Source organism: Muscardinus avellanarius (genome assembly GCF_963383645.1).
Source record: "Muscardinus avellanarius genome assembly, chromosome: 12".
NCBI lineage: Eukaryota > Metazoa > Chordata > Mammalia > Rodentia > Gliridae > Muscardinus > Muscardinus avellanarius.
In genome coordinates this window covers 40,145,323-40,163,642 of record NC_137798.1, presented here as the reverse complement: position 1 = coordinate 40,163,642, position 18,320 = coordinate 40,145,323, and the positions used below count along the sequence as shown (strand labels likewise).

General features: G+C 41.3%; 1 protein-coding gene across 1 annotated transcript in view; it reads left to right on the top strand.

Annotated features, from left to right (window-relative positions):
• SPTSSA (serine palmitoyltransferase small subunit A) overlaps positions 1-17,957 on the top strand; it is a gene marked incomplete at both ends in the record, with an annotated part of 25,928 nt that extends 7,971 nt beyond the window's left edge. Inside the window, one exon of the mRNA XM_080706959.1 lies at positions 17,854-17,957. Within this exon, the coding sequence (XP_080563085.1) occupies positions 17,854-17,957 (104 nt within the window). The remainder of the gene's footprint in view (positions 1-17,853) is intronic.
• Positions 17,958-18,320: the final 363 nt, after the last annotated feature.

Genomic DNA, 18,320 nt, shown 5'->3' with positions numbered 1-18,320 from the left:
ACAGGGTCTCACTAAGTTGCGAAGGTCCTCATGAAGTAGCTGAGGCTGGCCACATATCTGCAATCTTCCTGTCTCAGCCTCTCAAGAACTGGAATTACAAGTTTGCACCACCACGCCTAGCTCAGATCTTATCTTTTAATAAGCTCTTCTTTTGAAGAAAATGTATGTGTAGAATCATCTGAGACTTTTTTTAATAGACTTTCAATAAAAAATTAGGATGTGATTTGATAAGCAGGCAAAATTCCTCATTATCTGAGAAAGTTACTTTTTTTCCCCCTAATATTGGGGCTTGAACCCAGGGTAGAATTCTACCTCCAAGCTACCTTTTTAATTTTTAATTTTTGAAACAGACTCACTAAGTAGCTGAGTCTGGCTATGAATTTGCAATCTGCCTGTCTCAGCCTCCCAAGTACTGGGATTACAAATGTGTGTCACCATGCTTGACTTTAGAAAGTTACCTTCTAGGCCGGGCGTGGTGGCGCACGCTTGTAATCCCCGAGCTTGGGAGGCAGAGACAGGAGGATCGCACAGGTTTGAAGCCAGCTGTGCTGGCTTAGGAGACCCTGTTTCCAAAAATAAAATAGGCCTGGGAGTGTAGCCTGGAGATAGACGGGCTTCCAGGAACCCCAGTACCACCAAAAAAAAAAAAAAAAAAAGTACAGAAAGTTACCTTCTAGCCGGGCGTGGTGGCGCACGCTTGTAATCCCCACGCTTGGGAGGCTGAGACAAGAGGATCATGCAGGTTCGAAGCCAGCCTCTGCTGGCTTAAGAGATCCTGTTTCCAAATAAAATATAAAATAGGTCTGGGAGTGTAGCCTGGAGGTAGAAGGTCTCTGGGTTCCATCCCCAGTAACACCAAAACAAACAAACAAAAAGAAAGTTACTTTTAGAAGATAAATTTTTAGTAGACAGAAGGATCACAGGTTCATGGCCAGCCTCAGCTACTTAGTGAGGCCCTCCACAACTTAAATCCTGTTTCAAAATAAAGAATAAAAATAGGGCTTGCGGGGGGTGTAGCTTGGAGGTAGAATCCCCTGGGTTCAATTCCCATACCGCAAAAAGAAAAAGAAAGAAAATAAATTCTTAGTAAGCTTAATTCCTGTTATGGTTTGTGTCTGGAATATCCCCCAATAGCTCATGTGTTGGGAGTAGGTCCCCAGTGCCGCAGGGTTCAGAGGTGGAACTTGGTTGGAGGTGGGTCATCGGAGGGTGTGGACTATCTCCCCGTCCTCTCTTCCCTCTCTCTGTATTGCCAGCCATCTTGACTGAGAGCGGCTCTTCTCTGCCACGTGCCCTGTTGCCTCTGGTTTGGCATCAGCTGACCAGGGTCTGAACCTCAAAACCTGTGAGTCAAATAAACCTTTCCGCCTCTAAGTTGTGATCGTCAGGTATTTTGGTCACAGCCACAGAAAAGCTGATGTCAACAATGCCTTTGAGAAAGATACTCTGAAGCAAAATGTAATTTCAGAATAACCTCGAAATAACAGGAACATTTTGCACTACCTTCAAACTTATATACGAAGAGATTTCTCCTCTTGTGATTTTTAATCTTCTTCTGTATTTTCTGCCATTGCCTTTTGACCTTCCCTTTGTACAAATGAATGTTTCTCTCTAGGGCTCAGGGGGAACCAGAGGCAGGAGTAACTCTAGCTTGATAATACTTTGAATTCTCCAAACCAAGTTTTTAGACGTGGTTTTTGTACTTTCTCAAAGAACAAAAACGTTGCGTTCCCTTGCTCATTTACTATGGAAGTCTTTCACTGTAAATTTATATAGTTAACAGAGGATTTAATTTCTTGCTTCTCATGCATGTATTTTATTTTATTTTGGGGGGTACTAGGGATTGAACACAGGGGCATTCTACCTCTGAGTTATACCCCCAGCCCTATTTTCTGTTCTTTATTTTGAAACAGGTTCTCACTGAGTTACAAAGGGCCTCACTAGGTAGTAGCTGAGGCTGTCCTCATCCGCCATCCTTCTGTCTCAGCCTTCCATATGCTGGGATTACAGGCGTGCGCCACCACGCCCGGCTCTTTATTTTGAAACAGAGTTTCAGAGGGAATCACTAAGTAGCTGAGACTGGCTGCAAACTTGTGATCCCCCTGTCTCAGCCTCCCAAGCACTGGGATTACAAACATGTACCACCACGCCTGGCTATTTCTCACTTTTGAATACAAATTGTTAGGTGGATAAGTAGATAAAGCTTGGTATGGTGCCAGAATTTTGTTACCTGAATGAAAAAAAATGCAACCCAAGTTAGCTATTCTTTGGCCTGGTGTCCCAGAGGTTATTTTGTACTGGGGAAATATTTGATTGTGAGATTCAGGAAGTAGAGTGGGGGAAGCAGAGGCGGGTGGGGGCTGGGAAGGGGAAAGAGCAGCGCTGCTGCCGCAGTTCTTGTAATTTTTCTTGAAATTTGTAAATGGATTCTCCTTAAACTCTCCTAACTTTAGAAGGTAACCTTGTTGCCTCGGGGTGCTGGAGCTATAGCTTGAAGACAGCCAGCCGCTCTGGTCTGTTTAACCTGTCTTTATATTTGGGTGGCTTAGTGAAAATGTTAGAACATTCCTTTACTATACTCCTTAAGCTATTAGAACTTTTTCTTAAGTAGCTTTTAGCAAAGGTGGAAGATAATGGAAACCTTGCTTAACAAGAACTAAGCGGTCTGTACCAGGACAGACAGGGGAGGTCAAGGGTGGTTAGTGACAATGGGACTGAACACTTATCCCTGTTCTAACTTTGCTGCTGCTGCTGCTGCTGCTGCTGCTGCTGCTGCTGCTGCTGCTGCTGCTGCTGCTGCTGCTGCTGCTTCTTCTTCTTCTTCTTCTTCTTCTTCTTCTTCTTCTTCTTCTTCTTCTTTTTGTGGTACTGAGGGTGGAACCTAGGGGCATTCTACCTCTGGGCTATCCTCCCAGACCTATTTTCTATTTTATTTGGAAACAGGGTCTCACTAAGTTGCCGAGAGCCTCATTAAGTAGCTGAGGCTGGCTTCGAACCCATGTGATCCTCCTGTCTCAGCCTCCCAAGCGCAGGGATTACAAGCGTGTGCCACCACACCCGGCTATTGCTTCATTTTTAAAAAAACTATGAGAGCTGGGCGTGGTGGTGCACATGCTTGTAATCCCAGCATTTGGGAGGCTGAGACCAGAGGATCACAGTTCGCGGACAGCCTGAGCTACTTAGTGAGGCCCTCTGCAACTCAGTGAGACCCGGTTTCAAAAAATAAAGAATAAAAATATGGCAGGAGGTGTAGCTCGGAGGTCGAATGCCCCCAGGTTCCACCCCCAGACCCGCAAAAAAAAAAAAAAAAAATAAAAAAAAAAATAAACTGAGCCAGGTGAGGTGGCACATGCCTTTAATCCCAGTACTTGGGAGGCTGAGACAGGAGGGTCACAAGTTCAAGGACAGCCTTAGCAATGTAGTGAGGCTCAGCCATGTAGTGAGATCTTGTTTCAAAACAAAAAATAACAAAGGACTGTAGGTGTAGCTTAGAGGTAGAATGCCCTTTGGTGCAATCCCCAGTACCAAAAATAAAACTATGATCCCTCTAGACTTTCAGTGTTATAACATTTATGGCGCTTAGGAGCTAAGATACACACACACACACACACACACACACACACACACACACGTACACACTTTCTCTCTCTAAACAACTACAATAACAAAAAACAAACTGCATGGACTGAATTGAATGGAAATGCTGGCTGTTGTAATGCATAGCTGGGCTGCCGCTGAGGCTGCATGGAGCAGTGCCACCAACCATTCATTAGCTGAGGGCTATGCTAGCTTGAAGGTACACACCTTGGTGGAGCGGGCGCTCAGGGGCAGGTGCTGATTCCTGATTTTTGTCTTTTGCTGTACTGGTGATTGAACCCAGGGACATTCTACCTCCAGAGTACACCCACAGCTCTATTTTTTATTCTTTTTAATTTTTTAAAAATTTTTTAATATAATTTTTTGTGTGTGGCACCAGGGATGGAAACCAGGGGCGTTCTACCTCCAAGATAAATTCCCCAGCCCTATTTTTTAATTTTTTTATCTTGAAACAGGGTCTCACTGACTTGCAAAGGGCCTCACTAAGTAGCTGAGGCCGGCCGGAACCGTGACCCTCCTGTCTTAGCCTCCCAAATGGTGTGATTACAAGCGTGAGCCACCACACCCGGCTTATTCTTTATTTTAAAACAGGGTCTCAGCTGGGTGTGGTGGCACATGGCACATGCTTGTAATCCCAGCATTTGGAAGGCTGAGACAGGAGGATGGTGGTTCACAGGAGGATGGTGGTTCGTGGACAGCCTCAGCTACTTAGGCCTTCTTCAACTTATTGAGACCTTGTTTCAAAATAAAGAATTAAAAAAAAATAGGGCTAGGGGTGTAGCTCGGAGATGGAATGCCCTTGGGTTCCATCCCTAGTACCTCAAATAACAAAACAAAACAAAAAAGAAAACAGAGCCTCACTAAGTAGCTGAGGCTGGCCGTGAACCTGCAATCCTCCTGTCTCAGCCTCCCAAGTGCTGAGATTACAAGCATTTGCCACCACACCTAGCTTCTAATTTTCTTAAAATAGTTCTGCCTGCATAGCAGCTGAGCTCAGAGATGTTTCCTGCTGAAGGTTATAATTCTTTCCCCAAGCCTTAGCTCCCTTAACCAATGAACAATCCCACCTGAAACCCTACAGCTCTTGAACCATACCAGTCACGAGTGACCTACTGATGCTCAGAAACATCTACTGTAGCAGAATAGATTATGTTTAGAACAGAAGGGGATGTTTTCTCCTCTTGCCAGCGGGACTTCAGTCTTCATGAAGATAGGTGAAGCTCTTATTGATAAAACGGCACACCTACTTATAACTTTGCTGTGTCTGGAGTCAGAGCTACAAACCATTGCCAGGATTTCATTTCAGAGTGGAAAAATCAACAGTCCATGATCACTGCTGGTTTCAGCAGCATGCTTTTTGTTTGTCTGCATGGTTTTTAAAGAGTTTGTTATCAAGTTGTAGTTATTACCCAGGGGTGATGGTGCACACCTGTAATTCCAGTACTTGGGAGGCTGAGACAGGAGGATTGCACGTTTGAGGACAGCTTTAGCAATGAAGTGAGACTCAGGAACCTAGTTGAGACTGTCTCCAAATTAAAAACAAAACAAAAACACCCCTCCCCCCCAAAACCCCCATAGGGCTAGGGGTGTAGCTCAGAGGTAGACTACCCTGGGTTCAATTGCCAGTACCAGAGAAAATTAAAAAAAAAAATTATAGTTACTAAGAACAGTATCTTTCCTTAGGTTTGTGTAATCAACAAGCTATAGAAAACTACACACTAACTTCTGATCCTTAGGTCCTTTAATGTGACCTAAGAATAACAGATTGTTCAATATATACTGCTGTAACATTTCTGTTGGGGATGATCTCCAGTGTTTTGAGGTCCAGGGCGAAAAAAAAAAAAAAGTTACAGTCATAACGGTTCCTGTTTGGATCTTCATCAGTAGCCAGCAGCTGCTCCTACCTGTGAACAGCCTCTGATGGTGCGGTGTTGAATGCTGTTCTTTTCTCTCCCTCAGAGTGGTTTCTTGGTCAGGTGTGGTGGTACATCCCTGTAATCCCAATACTTGGGAGGCTGACAGGAGGATGGAAAGTTTAAGGTCAGCTTTAGGTGATTTAGCAAGGCCCTGTTTCAGAATAAAAAATACAAAGGGCTGAGGGTCAGCTATTGAGTAAGGCTTTCAGCAACTTAGACTCTGTTTCCAAATAAAGTAAAAAATAGGTCTGGGAGTATAGCTCGGAGGTAGAAAAGCCCCTGAGTTCCACCTTCAGTAGCCCCCCACCCCACCCCCAAAAAGAAAAGGGGCTGAGGGTATACCTTGAAGGCAGAATGCATCTGGTTTCAATCTCCAGTACTAAAAACCAACTAACCAAACAAAAAGTGGTTCCTTAAGATAAATTTATCAGCCAGGCATGGTGGTGCACGCTTGTAATCCCAGTACTTGGGAGGCAGAGACAGGAGGATCGCAGGTTTGTGGCCAGCCTTAGCTACTTGTGAGGCCCTCTGCAACTTAGACCCTGTTTCAAATAAAAGAATAAAAAACGGGGCTGGGGTAGAATGCCCCTGGTTTCAACCCTCAATACTGGGAAAAAAACCAACAATAACAACAAAAACCCTTTGAGTCTTTCTAAGGACCAGTAGCATTGTAGAATTGATTTTTACAGAAAGAACTTGACTGATACAAGATTGGATTGCTTGAAATGTCATTTCAAAGCTTTCCTTTTCATTGTGACCAGTGCAAGCAGAGACAGAAAGCACTGGATTTTTTTTTTTTTAGAGTAGTGAAAAAGGATAAACTACACCACTGGTTCAGAGGTCCTTAGCCTTTCCCAGTAAGAAACTACTTTGAATTTTCCCCAAATCTTATGAGTAGGGTACTAAGGTGAAGTGAGGAGTTACTGTTTGGGATAGGAAATATCTCTGAGGTCTTGCTTCTGGTATACTAAATCTATTTTTCTTAAAGCATTTTCTTTCTTTATTATAGTATTTTTTTTTCTTTGACATACTGGGGATGGAACCCAGGAACATTCTACTTATGAGCTACCCCAGTCATATTTTATTTTTAATTTTGAAACAGGGCCTCAAAGTAGCTGAGGTTACCTTGAACTTCCTGTCTCAGCCTTCCAAGTACTGGGATTACAAGTGAGTACCACCTGGTTCAGGACTATTTTTTATGTTTTTTTTTTTGTTTGTTTTTGTTTTTGTTTTTGTTAAAAACTGCAGATCCTTTTCTGGGAGAAAAATCTTTATTAAAAAAAAATCTAGCTGGAAATGTAGCTCATGGTTAGCTGGTGAATCCCCTCTTAAAGAGACAGCAAGTAACACAAATATATGATTTCACATCTGTTTGCTTATATCCGTTCCACTGAATTCATAAAATATTTATGTTATGTCTAGGTTATAAATAAGCTCCGATTGTTTATTCAGTCCTTGAACAAACATTTATCTTCAGTGCCTGCACAGATCCTGGCACATTATCTGCTTAGTGCTGGGATGATTTATGAAGCACCTGCTTTATCAAACAAGGCACCGTAGCTGAAAGCAGAGGCGCAGTGCAGGCGCTCTCTTGCTCTCATGCACTTGAGATTCAGTGTGGAGACAGGTCATAACTGCAGAATAAGAGTCCATTTTTAGCTTTTGAAAACACTTTTTTGAGCCAGGCATGGTGGGGCACGCTTGTAATCCCAGCATTTGGGAGGGTGAGACAGGAGGATCGTGGTTCCCGGACAGCATCAGCTACTTAGTGAGGCCCTCCACAACTCAGTGAGACCGTTTCAAAATAAAGAAAAAAATAGGGCTGGGGATGTAGCTTGGAGGTAGAATGCCCCTGGGTTCCATCCCCAGTACCGGGAAAAAAAAAAAAAAAAAAAAGGAAGGGACCACATTTCATGAAGAAACTCAAGTAGGTCCTGAGAGGTTTTGACAGCTCAGGCTTATAGTATAAATTGACAAAAAATTCGTAGCAATATAACTCTGGGTAATTCTCAAGGATAGGTTTGAGTCATGATGATAAGTGCTCACATTTTTGAAGAACAACTTTTGGAAGGATGATGTTGACTTTTGTTGCAGAATAGATTTGATTCCACGTCTTCACACCAACCCTGGGAGAGTGGTGATGTGTATTCACATTTGACATGTAAGGAGACTGATGACCCAGAGTTTCTGAGATGAACAAGGATGGAATGGTGATGACCGGAGGTTTCCTCCAGCACCTCTCGCTCCTTCTGGTTCTTATTTCTTGTGCTTCACAGCATGTCAAGGATACTTTAAACTTGGAGAGGTTTGTTACAGACTGAGATGGACTGAAAAACCCACTTAAGTTCCAGGTAGCAAATCACAGCCAATATGTTCTACAAAGTATATGTTTATCTCTGTCTGTGAGAGTGCCTGGAAGGAAATGAAGGTCACATGTTCCCCAGCCATACGGATGTTAAAATAAAACCAGTGCCTAACTGTCAGTAGACATGGATACTTCCAGTGATGCCAAGTCTAACCCCAGGGAATATTCCAGCTCAGTATGCTAGAGCTGTTCCAACTTCATGGGCAAAGTTGCTTAAAATAAATGTGTAGAAAGCTACTTATCAGTTGGGCATGGTGAAGCATGCCTGTAATCCTAGTTGTTGGGAGGTTGAGACAGGAGTATCACAGGTTTAAGGCCAAGCTCAGCAACTTAACTAGACCTTGTTTCAAAAAAAAAAAAAAAAAAAAAGACTGGGAGTGTAGCTTGGACATAGACTGCTCATGGGTTCAATCTTCAGTACCAAATAGATAGATTATAAATATGCTGGAGGTATAGCTAGGAGAGAGAAGAGGAGGAGGAGAGAAGGGAGGAGGAAAGGAAGAAAAGCAAGGAAGCTACTTATCATAAATGCCTTCCTTTTGCAAGGTGATTATTAGAGCTGATAGGAATCCCCACTGCTTCCTTGTTCCTTAGTTTGTGCTGTGCTAGTTAATTTCAAGTATTCTCTTATGGTTGAGAACTTACTGGAAATAAAATTTATATATATATAATTTATAGAAAACATTTTTTTTTTTCTTGGTGGTACTGGGGATTGAACCCAGGGGCATTCTAACTCTGAGTTACAACCCCTAGCCTATTTTAGTTTTATTTTGAAACAGGTCTCACTAGGTTGCTGAGAATCTCAATATTTGCTGAGGCTGTCCTAGAACCTGCAATCCTATGGGCTCAGCCTACCAAGTACTAGAATTATAGGCATGCTTCACCACACCTGGCTAGAAAGCTTTTTGTAGGCTTATTTGATTATAATACTAGGAGTAATGAACAGAAATGGGATCCGAGTATAGAAATAATTTTGAAGAGACATAGGATAGAAGTTTATATTAAGGCTGTGTGTGTGTGTGTGTGTGTGTGTGTGTGTGTGTGGTACAGGGGTTTGAACCCAGGGGCATTCTACCTCTTAGCTAGATTCTCAGTCCTATTTTATTTTGAAATAGGGTCTCACAAAATTGTCAAGTGCCTCACTCTGTTGCTGAGGTTGGACAGAACCTGAGCTCCTCCCGTGTCAGCTGTCCAAGTACTGGATAGCTAAGGCTTTTGTTTCTTAGCAGCTTGCAAATTGGCCTTTACATTTAGACTCATGATTTTCAGTAGTTTCTGTTTATCTTTGCCAGAATTGATGGTTGCCTTTTCTGTTCCTGAGAGCCAAGGCTTTCTGCTTCTTCTCCAGTAACAAATTAGGTCCCAATGTGTCTCACCTAAATTTCATAGAGGAGGATCCTTCACACAGAACAGTTTTCAGCCTAGTGCTATGTGCATTTCCATTTTTCCTTTATAGTTATTCATTAATGAAACTCCTCAGGCATTTAGAATAGCCCCGTAGAATTAACGTAATGAAGCTGCATGTACTACCAACCAGCTGAAGAAAACCATTAGTAATATGTTTGTGGCTTTCTGTATCCCCCTCTCAGTTGTTTTCCCCCTTTTCCTCTCTGCAGTTCACACCACCATGTACCTAACCACTGTTCTGAATTTACCATCACAGTATAATGCCATATACAGTCTTCAACTTTAGTATCTTGTATTTTTAATAGGCAAAGAGCCTTTTTAAGTTTTGAGAAGTTCTTGTTTTGCTTAGGAAAAACAATATTTTATATGCATTATTAAAATTAAAGGCCTGATGAGCCGGGTGTGGTGGCGCATGCTTGTAATCCCAGCATTTGGGAGGCTGAGACAGGAGGATCATGGTTCATGGACAGCCTCAGTTACTTAGCGAGGCCATTCACAGCTCAGACCCTGTTTCAACAATAAAAAGACTAAAAATAGGGCTGAAGGTGTAGCTGGGAGGTACAGTGCCCCTGGGTTCCATCCCAGTACCACACACATACACACAAAATAAAGAAAAAATAAATAAAAAAGGCCTGATAATTTAGTGTTCATAAAATTGGGTTTAAATTTCAGATTCTTACATTATAATGAACTAATCTATATTAAACTAATGACTCTCTCTCTCTCTCTCTCTCTCTCTCTCTCTCTTTTGATACTGGGAATAAAACCAGGGACATTCTACCTTCAAGCTCTACCCCTAGCCCCTTTAAAAATACCTATGTATGTATGATATATGTATGTATGTGATATATGTTTGTATGTATGATGTATGTATGTATTGGTACTAGGCATTCTACCTCCGAGCTATACCCAACCTATTTTTTTTTTTTTGTCTTGATGGCCTAGCCTTACTAGGTTGCCCAGAGTCTTCCAAAGTTGCTGAAGCTGTCCTTGAACCTGTGCTCCTCCTGTCCCAGGCTCCCAAGTACTGGTATGACAGGCATGAGCAATGCTTGGCTAAGTTTTTTAATTTTGAAACAGGATCTCAGTAAGTTGCTAGGGCTGTCCTCCAACATGCAATCCTCCTTTGTCAGTCTCCCGAGTACTGGGATTATATGTATGTGCCGCCAGTCCTAGCTAGAAGTCTTAATATTTGAGCGGATCAGTTTTGGGGGAGACCATTGTTATCAAGAGCAGGGGATATCCTAATTGGTTAAGATCAGACAGGGCTTATACCGGGAGATGTGATAAGGTTGGGCCAATTAGAAGAGCGTGGCTAGTTGGGTGTAGTGGTGCATGCCTGTTATCCAAGCTACTGAGGCAAGAATTGCAATCTGAGGCCAGCCCAGGCAGTTACTGAGATCCTATCTCAAAAAATAAAAAGGATTGGGAATGGCTGGATGAGGAGACACACACCTGTAATCCTAGTACTTGAAAAGCCGAAATAGGTAGATTGCAGGTTCGAGTTCAGCCTCAATAACTTAGTGATACCCTTTTTCAAAAGAGAAGAGGTGTAGCTTGGCAGTAGAATGCCCCTGGGCGCAATCCCCAGTACTGTACTCCCCCCGCCCCCCCAAAAGAATCAGAACATGACTGCTGTACTAGGAGGAAGGGGTGGATGTTTGTTTGTTTGTTTGTTTGTTTGTTTTTGGTCGTACTGGGGATGGAACCCAGGGGCCTTCTACCTCCGGGCTACACTCCCAGAGCTATTTTATATTTTATTTGGAAACAGGGTCTCTTAAACCAGCTGAGGCTGGCTTGAAACCTGCAGGATCCTCCTGTCTCAGCCTCCCAAGCACGGGGATTACAAGCGTGCGCCACCACGCCTGGCTTAAGGGGTGGATGTTTGGAAGGAGATCACGATGTTCACTGTAGTCATTTTACTCATAGGGACTGGCAGGGGGAAAAGAGCCAGAGAGGCAGGAGAGGTGATAGAGCTGGGAAGACGCCTCAGAGGAGCACCTCTACCCAGAGTGGGACGCGTGTGATACTGGGGTTCAGTCCCCAGGATCTCCTGCCTCCCGTACACACAAAAAAAGAAAGAAAACAGGTGGTAAATAGAAGGTTCGAGTTTAAGGAAGAACTGGATTAGGGAAGGTTACAATTTAAATAAAAAATACAGGAGGTTATTTTCTTCGAGTATTTTGGGTGAGGCAAATGGATTTAGGGTTGGAGCTTTGTTTTGACCTCTGACTGTAAAGATAGCTTCTTGTGTGGCCCAAGACAAGTTGTTCTGTTTCCTTAACCTCAAATGAGTAATGACCATAATAAACATTTTGAAGGAAAGCTGTTTTAAGGGTTAAGCAAGATAACTTCTTTGAAGATTTGTCAACTTTAGTTAGACAAATATTAGCTGGTAGTAAGCACATTGTTTATTTAAACACTATCTTCTCATAAAAAATGTAAGCTATTATAAAATACTTAGTCTATGCAGAGCTGAAAGGTATGAGGGGAAAAACAGAGAGAAAATATGACAATAAATGTGAATGGGTAAATTCATGAAGAATGGTCCCAATTCAGAAGCAGTTTTTTCTCTTAGCACTTTGTGACTTTGCAAAAGTCTAAAGCCTTTAGATTTTCCATAATTTGTTTTTTTAAATTTTAATTTATTTAATTATTTATTTATTTTTCTTTTGGTGGTACTGGGGTTCCTGGAAACCCTTTTACCTCCAGGCTACACTCCCAGACCTGTTTTATATTATTTTTATTTGGAAACAGGGTCTCTTAAGCCAGCAAGGCTGACTTCGAACCTGCACCATCCTCCTGTCTCCGCGTCCCAAGCGCAGGGATTACAAGCGTGCACCACCACATCTGGCATTATATTCTATACATTTCTTAAGTTGAACAGTGGCACTTTATATGCATACTTTTTTTTTTTTTTGGTGGTACTGGGGGTAGAACCCAGAGGCATTCTACCTCTGGGCTACACTCCCAGACCTATTTTATACTTTATTTGGAAACAGGATCTCACTAAGTTGCAGAGAGCTTCACTAAGTAGCTGAGGCTGACTTCTTTTTTCTTTACTTTTATTTATAAGTGGAACATATTGAAAATGGTATACATTTAGACTGCTTGGTGCCCTCTTCCCCTATCCCAGTTCCCCTTTCCCGTTCCCAACAATGAGTGTCCAGGTTAAACAATGCTATATTCATACTTTTACACATATTCGGATGTAGCTCCTCCATTAATGAACCTCAGCCTTCTTCATCTTTTATCTTTCCATTCTTTCTTTGCTGAGATTTCTCCTCCATTATCTGGAGTCCTTCTGGTATCCCCAGTGCTCCCCAGTTTGGGCATATTAGAGAAAACATATGTCCCTTCTCTTTCTGTGCTTGGCTAATCTCACTTAACATAATGTTCTCCAGATCTTTCCATCTTCTTGCGAATGACATGATTTTGTTCTTCTTTATAGCTGAATAGAATTCCATTGTGTGTATTTCCCATGATTTTGCTATCCATTCATCTGTTGATGGAGCTCTGGCTTGGTTCCTTATTTTGGCTATTACAAATTGTGCTGCTATGAACATACGTATGCATATGTTACTGTAGTTATCTGATTTCAATCCCTTTGGAAAAATACCCAGGAGTGGTAGAGCTGGATCATATGGTGGATCCATTCCCAGTTTTCTAAGAAATTTCCACACTGATCTTCATAGCAGCTAAACTAGTTTGCACTCCCACCAGCAGTGTAAAGGTGTTCCTCTTTCCCCACATCCTCGACTTGATTTCTTTATATTTGCCACTCTGATTGGGGTTAGATGTAATCTCCGTGTAGGTTTGATTTGCATCTTTCTGATGGCTAATGATGTAGAACATCTTTTCATGTATCTCTTCTTTTGTGAAGTGTCTATTCAGTTAAGGCTATACTTTCAAGGATCATTTCTATAGTATGTTACTAGTCATACATCTTAAAGGGATAAAAGATTTGTGGAGACATACATGCACACATTATTCAATTAGCCCATACCCAATCTCCACCTCATTCCCTCCCCATCCCTCCTTCCCATGTTTGGCTTAGTGATTGATTTTGATAGGTTTAAGTACGTCATGTGCTTTAGAGAGTTTCCCTCTTCACCCTCCTGTTCCCTTAGTTAGGTGGCCTTATTAGCTTCTCTATAGGATCTCCTTCATCTAGAGTTCCTCCTGTTTCCCGTTTCTCCCTAGCTTTCTCATATTAGGGAAAGCATCTGATTTCTTATTTTTTGTGACTGACTAATCTCACCTAGCATAATGTCCTCCAGTTCCATCCATTTTCCTGTAAATGACATAATTGTATTTTTCTTTATAGCTGAGTAAAATCCCATTGTGTACATATCCCACAATTTTGTAATCCATTCATCTGTTGATGACATCTTGGCTGGTTCCATAGTTTGGCTATGGTGAATTGTGCAGCTATGAATATAAATATACACCTGGATTAGTTTGGTAGTTTGGTTTCCTATCTTTTGGGTAGATACCCAGAAGTGGTATTGCTGGATCAAATTGTAAATTTGTTCCCATTCTTCTGAGGATCCTCCATACTGTTTTCCAAAGTGGTTGCACTAATTTGCAATCCTACCAACAATATTTTAGAGTTCCCACTTCTTAATGTAATCTTTATAAAAAAGTCTTGAGACTTATTTTTCAGAAAAAAAATCTATCCTAACATGAAATATGAACTCTAAACACCCAAAACAATCTCGAAAAAGAACACGGCTAGAAGATGTACATTTTCTGATTTCAAACCCTATAAAGCCACAATAATCGAAACAGTGTAGTACTGCTATAAAGGCAGATATATAAACCAGTGGAGTAAAATAAAAAGCCTAGAAACAAATTCTTCCATATATGGTCAAGTTAGTTTTGACAAGGTTTCCAAGAACATTTGGTGAAGGAAATAATTTTTTTACTAAATATTGTTGAAAAAATAATAATTACATGAAAAAGAATAAAATTGGATCCTTACCTAATACCATATACAAATAAGAACTTAAAAATAGATACAAGACCTAAATGTAAATTTTTTTTTTTTTTTTTTTTTTGATGGTACTGGGGTTCCTGGAAGCCCTTCCAGCTCCAGCTACACTCCCAGACCTATTTTATTTTTGGAAATAGGGTCTCATGCCAGCGCGGCTGGTTTCGAATCTGCACGATCCTCCTGTCTCCGCCTCCCAAGTGCGGGGATTACAAGCGTGCACCACCACGCCTGGCCTAAATGTAAATCTTAAGATTATAAACTTTTAGAAGAAAACCTGGGTCATAAAACTTCACAACATTGAAATTGGCAGTGATTTCTTGGATATGATTCCAAAGGCACAGGCAATAAAAGAATAAACAAACTTCATAAAAAATATTGTACATCCAAAGACAATGTGAACAGAATTAAAAGTTACTGATAGAATGGGATAAAATATTTCCAAATGCTATATCTGAAGGTATATTAATACTCCAAATAGAAATCCTAAAAATTAGCCACAATAAAAACAAACAATACAATTTAGAAATAGGTAAAAGACTAAAATAGATAATGAATCTTCAAAGATTTTTATATGACCAATAAACACAAATACCACTCACCATTATCATAGTATAACTAATCATTAAGGAAATACAAATAAAAAGCATAGTGAAATACTACTTTACATTTGTTAGGATGGCTACTTAACATGAATTACCTTGCTCCAGCCCTTTACCTTGAGTTTGTTACTCTCTTGTAAAGTGTGTTTCTTGTAAGCAGCAGATGGATGGATTCTGGCTTTTAATCCATTTTACCACTTTATGTCTTTTTATTGGGGAATTGAGGTCATTTACATTCAGTGTGATTATTAAGAGATAATTTTTAATTCCTCAGATGTTAAGTTTTTTTCTGTTTGAAATATTGTTTATTCTTCTTTGCTTAGTTGTCTTCTGGATGGAAAATCTTGTTTCTCTGGTTCTGGTGTGTATTACCTATTTCTTCTTTGTAGTTAATCTCTCTGAGTATTTTCTCTAGTGCTAGTTTTGAAGATATAAATTCCTTCAGTTTTTGTTTGTCATGGAAGCTTCTTATTTCCCCATCTAATTTGATAGATAGTTTTGCCTGGTAGGAAATTTTTGGCTGGAAGTTGTTTTCTTTCAGAGTTTGGAATATGTTACTCCAAGCCCTTCTGGCTCTCATGACTTGGTTTGGGAAGTCTGGAGTGATTCTAATTGGTTTGCCTCTGAATGTCACTTGGCCTTTGCTTTTGTTACCTTTAAGATTCTCTCCTTGGCTTCTACATTGGTCATTTTGACAATTATGTGGCATGGGGAACCTTTTCTCTGATCCTGTCTAAAGGGAGTTCTAAGCCGGGAATGGTGGCGCACGCTTGTAATCCACGCACTTGGGAGGCAGAGACAGGAGGATCGAGCAGGTTCGAAGCCAGCTGCGCTGGCTTAGGAGACCCTGTTTCCAAATTTAAAAAAAATGTAAAAATAGGTCTGGGAGTGTAGCCCGGAGGTAGAAGGGCTTCCAGGAACCCCAGTACCACCAAAAAAAAAAAAAAAAAAAAAAAAAAATATATATATATATATATATATATGGAGTTCTATAAGTTTCCTGGACCTGTGTATCGACCTCTTGCTCTATGTTTGAAAATTTTTCTGCTATTACTTCTTTGAAGAGATTATTGATCCCTTTGGTTTCACCTTCTTTTCCCTCCTCTATTTAGATTATTCTTAGTTTAGCTCTCTTAAAATGGGCCCATATTTCTGCAATGTCACATTCCTGCTTTTGGATTTTTTTTTCTAAGTTATAAACTATGCATTCAGTTTTGGAGTGATCTTCTAGGAGTGAGATTCTATTCTCCATGTGGTATAACCGATTGTTTATAATTTGAATTGATGCCTTTACTTCAATGATTGCATCCTTTATTTCTTTTAGACTCTCTAAATTCTTTTGGAAGGTCCTGTATTATTTCTGCAGTTATATTCTTGATTTGATCTTCTGGAGATCTGAATTTCTGTGTTATCAGGTTCTGATATTGTGGGGTTATGGGCATTCATTGCTCTATTGTTGTTCCTCTTTCCCATGATTTCAGAAGTTTGTGCCTTTTCTGGGGTCTTCCCTGGCTCACCACGACTTCACTTAGGGTGCTCTGGATCTCGAATTTGTGGTAATCTCAGCTGCCACTACTCCTTTACTGGGTTATATTGCAAAGTCTCAGACCCAGGGAGTTAATCGAGGCTGCGCGAGACCATGGGGATGATGGGCTGGGTGTTTTCCCACAGGGAGCTGTGACTCAGGTGTGGTATCTTTGCTACCACTACTCCTTCACTGGGTTGGACTGCAAAATCTCAGATCCAGGGAGATTATCAAAGTTGCGCAGGTCTCTGGGGGTGCAGTGCTGGGATTTCTCCTTTAGGGGCCGCAATTTCACTTACGGTTATTGTGTGCGTTGATCTGGAGCTGTCATGGGCATGGTTTACTTGCCGCCACTGCTGGCAATATGGCGCTGCTGTTGCACCCTTGGCCATGAGGCGGTGTATTTCTTTTCTGGTTTTGAGCTCCGTTCTGAGTCCTTGGAAGGCCTGATGAGCTTGGCCACTGGGAGTTTTAGACATTCTTTGTGCTGAAAGAACTGCTGAATTACACCCGAATGATCCGCAGCTGCTCACTTCAGCTCCTTGTTTACCTTTCCTCTCTGGAGCCTGGTGCTGTGAGGTAAGATGGCGCCAGCGTGGCGTCCACCGCCACAATGCGGGCTGGCTTCTTTTCTGGTCTCTGGTTGTTCTTCTAGTCTTCTTTTTCTCTGTCCCTTGTGTTTACAGTTTTTATTTCTCTGCTGATAGTGTTTTCTGGCTGTGAAAAGCGCTGATTTTGTGGCAATAGAGATCAAGTGTTAGCAGGACTTGTAAACGCTGCTTTTCTTGATCTCCATCTTCCCGGAAGTCCCCTTTTTGTTTTCTTGAAACGGAATCTCACCTAAGTTGCTGAGAGTCTCACTAAGTTTCTGAGGCTGGTCTCCAACCTCTAATTCTCTTACTCAGCCTCCCACATACTGGGATTACAGGCATGTGCCACTATGCCTGACTCCTACCTGTTTACCATGAAATTCAAATTTCGTGACGTGGGGTATGAGGGTCCTCTTGGTACTACCTCTCTAGGCTTAACTGGGAACCCTTCTCCCCTTCCTGAGGCTAACTTTGAACCTGTGCGATCCTCCTGTCTCAGACTCTCAAGCGCAGGGATTACGAGCGTGCACCACCATGCCCAGCTTTATATGCATAATTTAAAACAGTTTAATGTTTCCAACTATAATAGGGGGAACAACAGTGTACCTATCTTGTCTGGCAATGATAAAGATAAAATGAGTTTAAAAGCAAAAAACCTTAGGTTGTTGTCAGGCATGGCGGTTAGTGGCTCGCACTAGCATTCCTTTTATTGTTTGTTCCTTATAAATACTTGATGTACATGAGGAATGTTGAGTGAGTGGATATGTCAACAATAAAATGGTTGTTGAAGACCAGGTTATGGGATTTAGTTTTGAATAAACTAAGCAAAATAGTTAAGTTTCCTTAATGACAACTCAGATTCCATGCTGGTCTCCATCGTGGGGATGGCGCTGTACACCGGGTATGTCTTTATGCCCCAGCACATCATGGCAATACTGCACTACTTTGAAATTGTCCAATGACCAAGATGTGACCTGGACGGAGCATATCCTCGGAGAGGATCCACCCTGTGAAGCTGGGTTGCGACTTCTTCAGATGTCATCAGAAACTCTACTGGATGTCAGCAAAATCGACCTTCTAAATACAGACTAAACTTCATGAGCAGAACAGGAAAATGATCCTGACTCATGTGTTGTGTTCTTTATTTTTAATTTTAAAAGAGGCTCTTGTAAAGTAGTTTTTGTCTATTTTAACATTGTAGTCATTTGTACTTTGATATCAGTATTTTCTTAACCTTTGTGACTGTTTCAATATTACCCTGTGAAAGCTTTTCTTAATGTAACTTTGAGTATATTTTAATTGCCTTCTATTTTTAAGACCTAAAG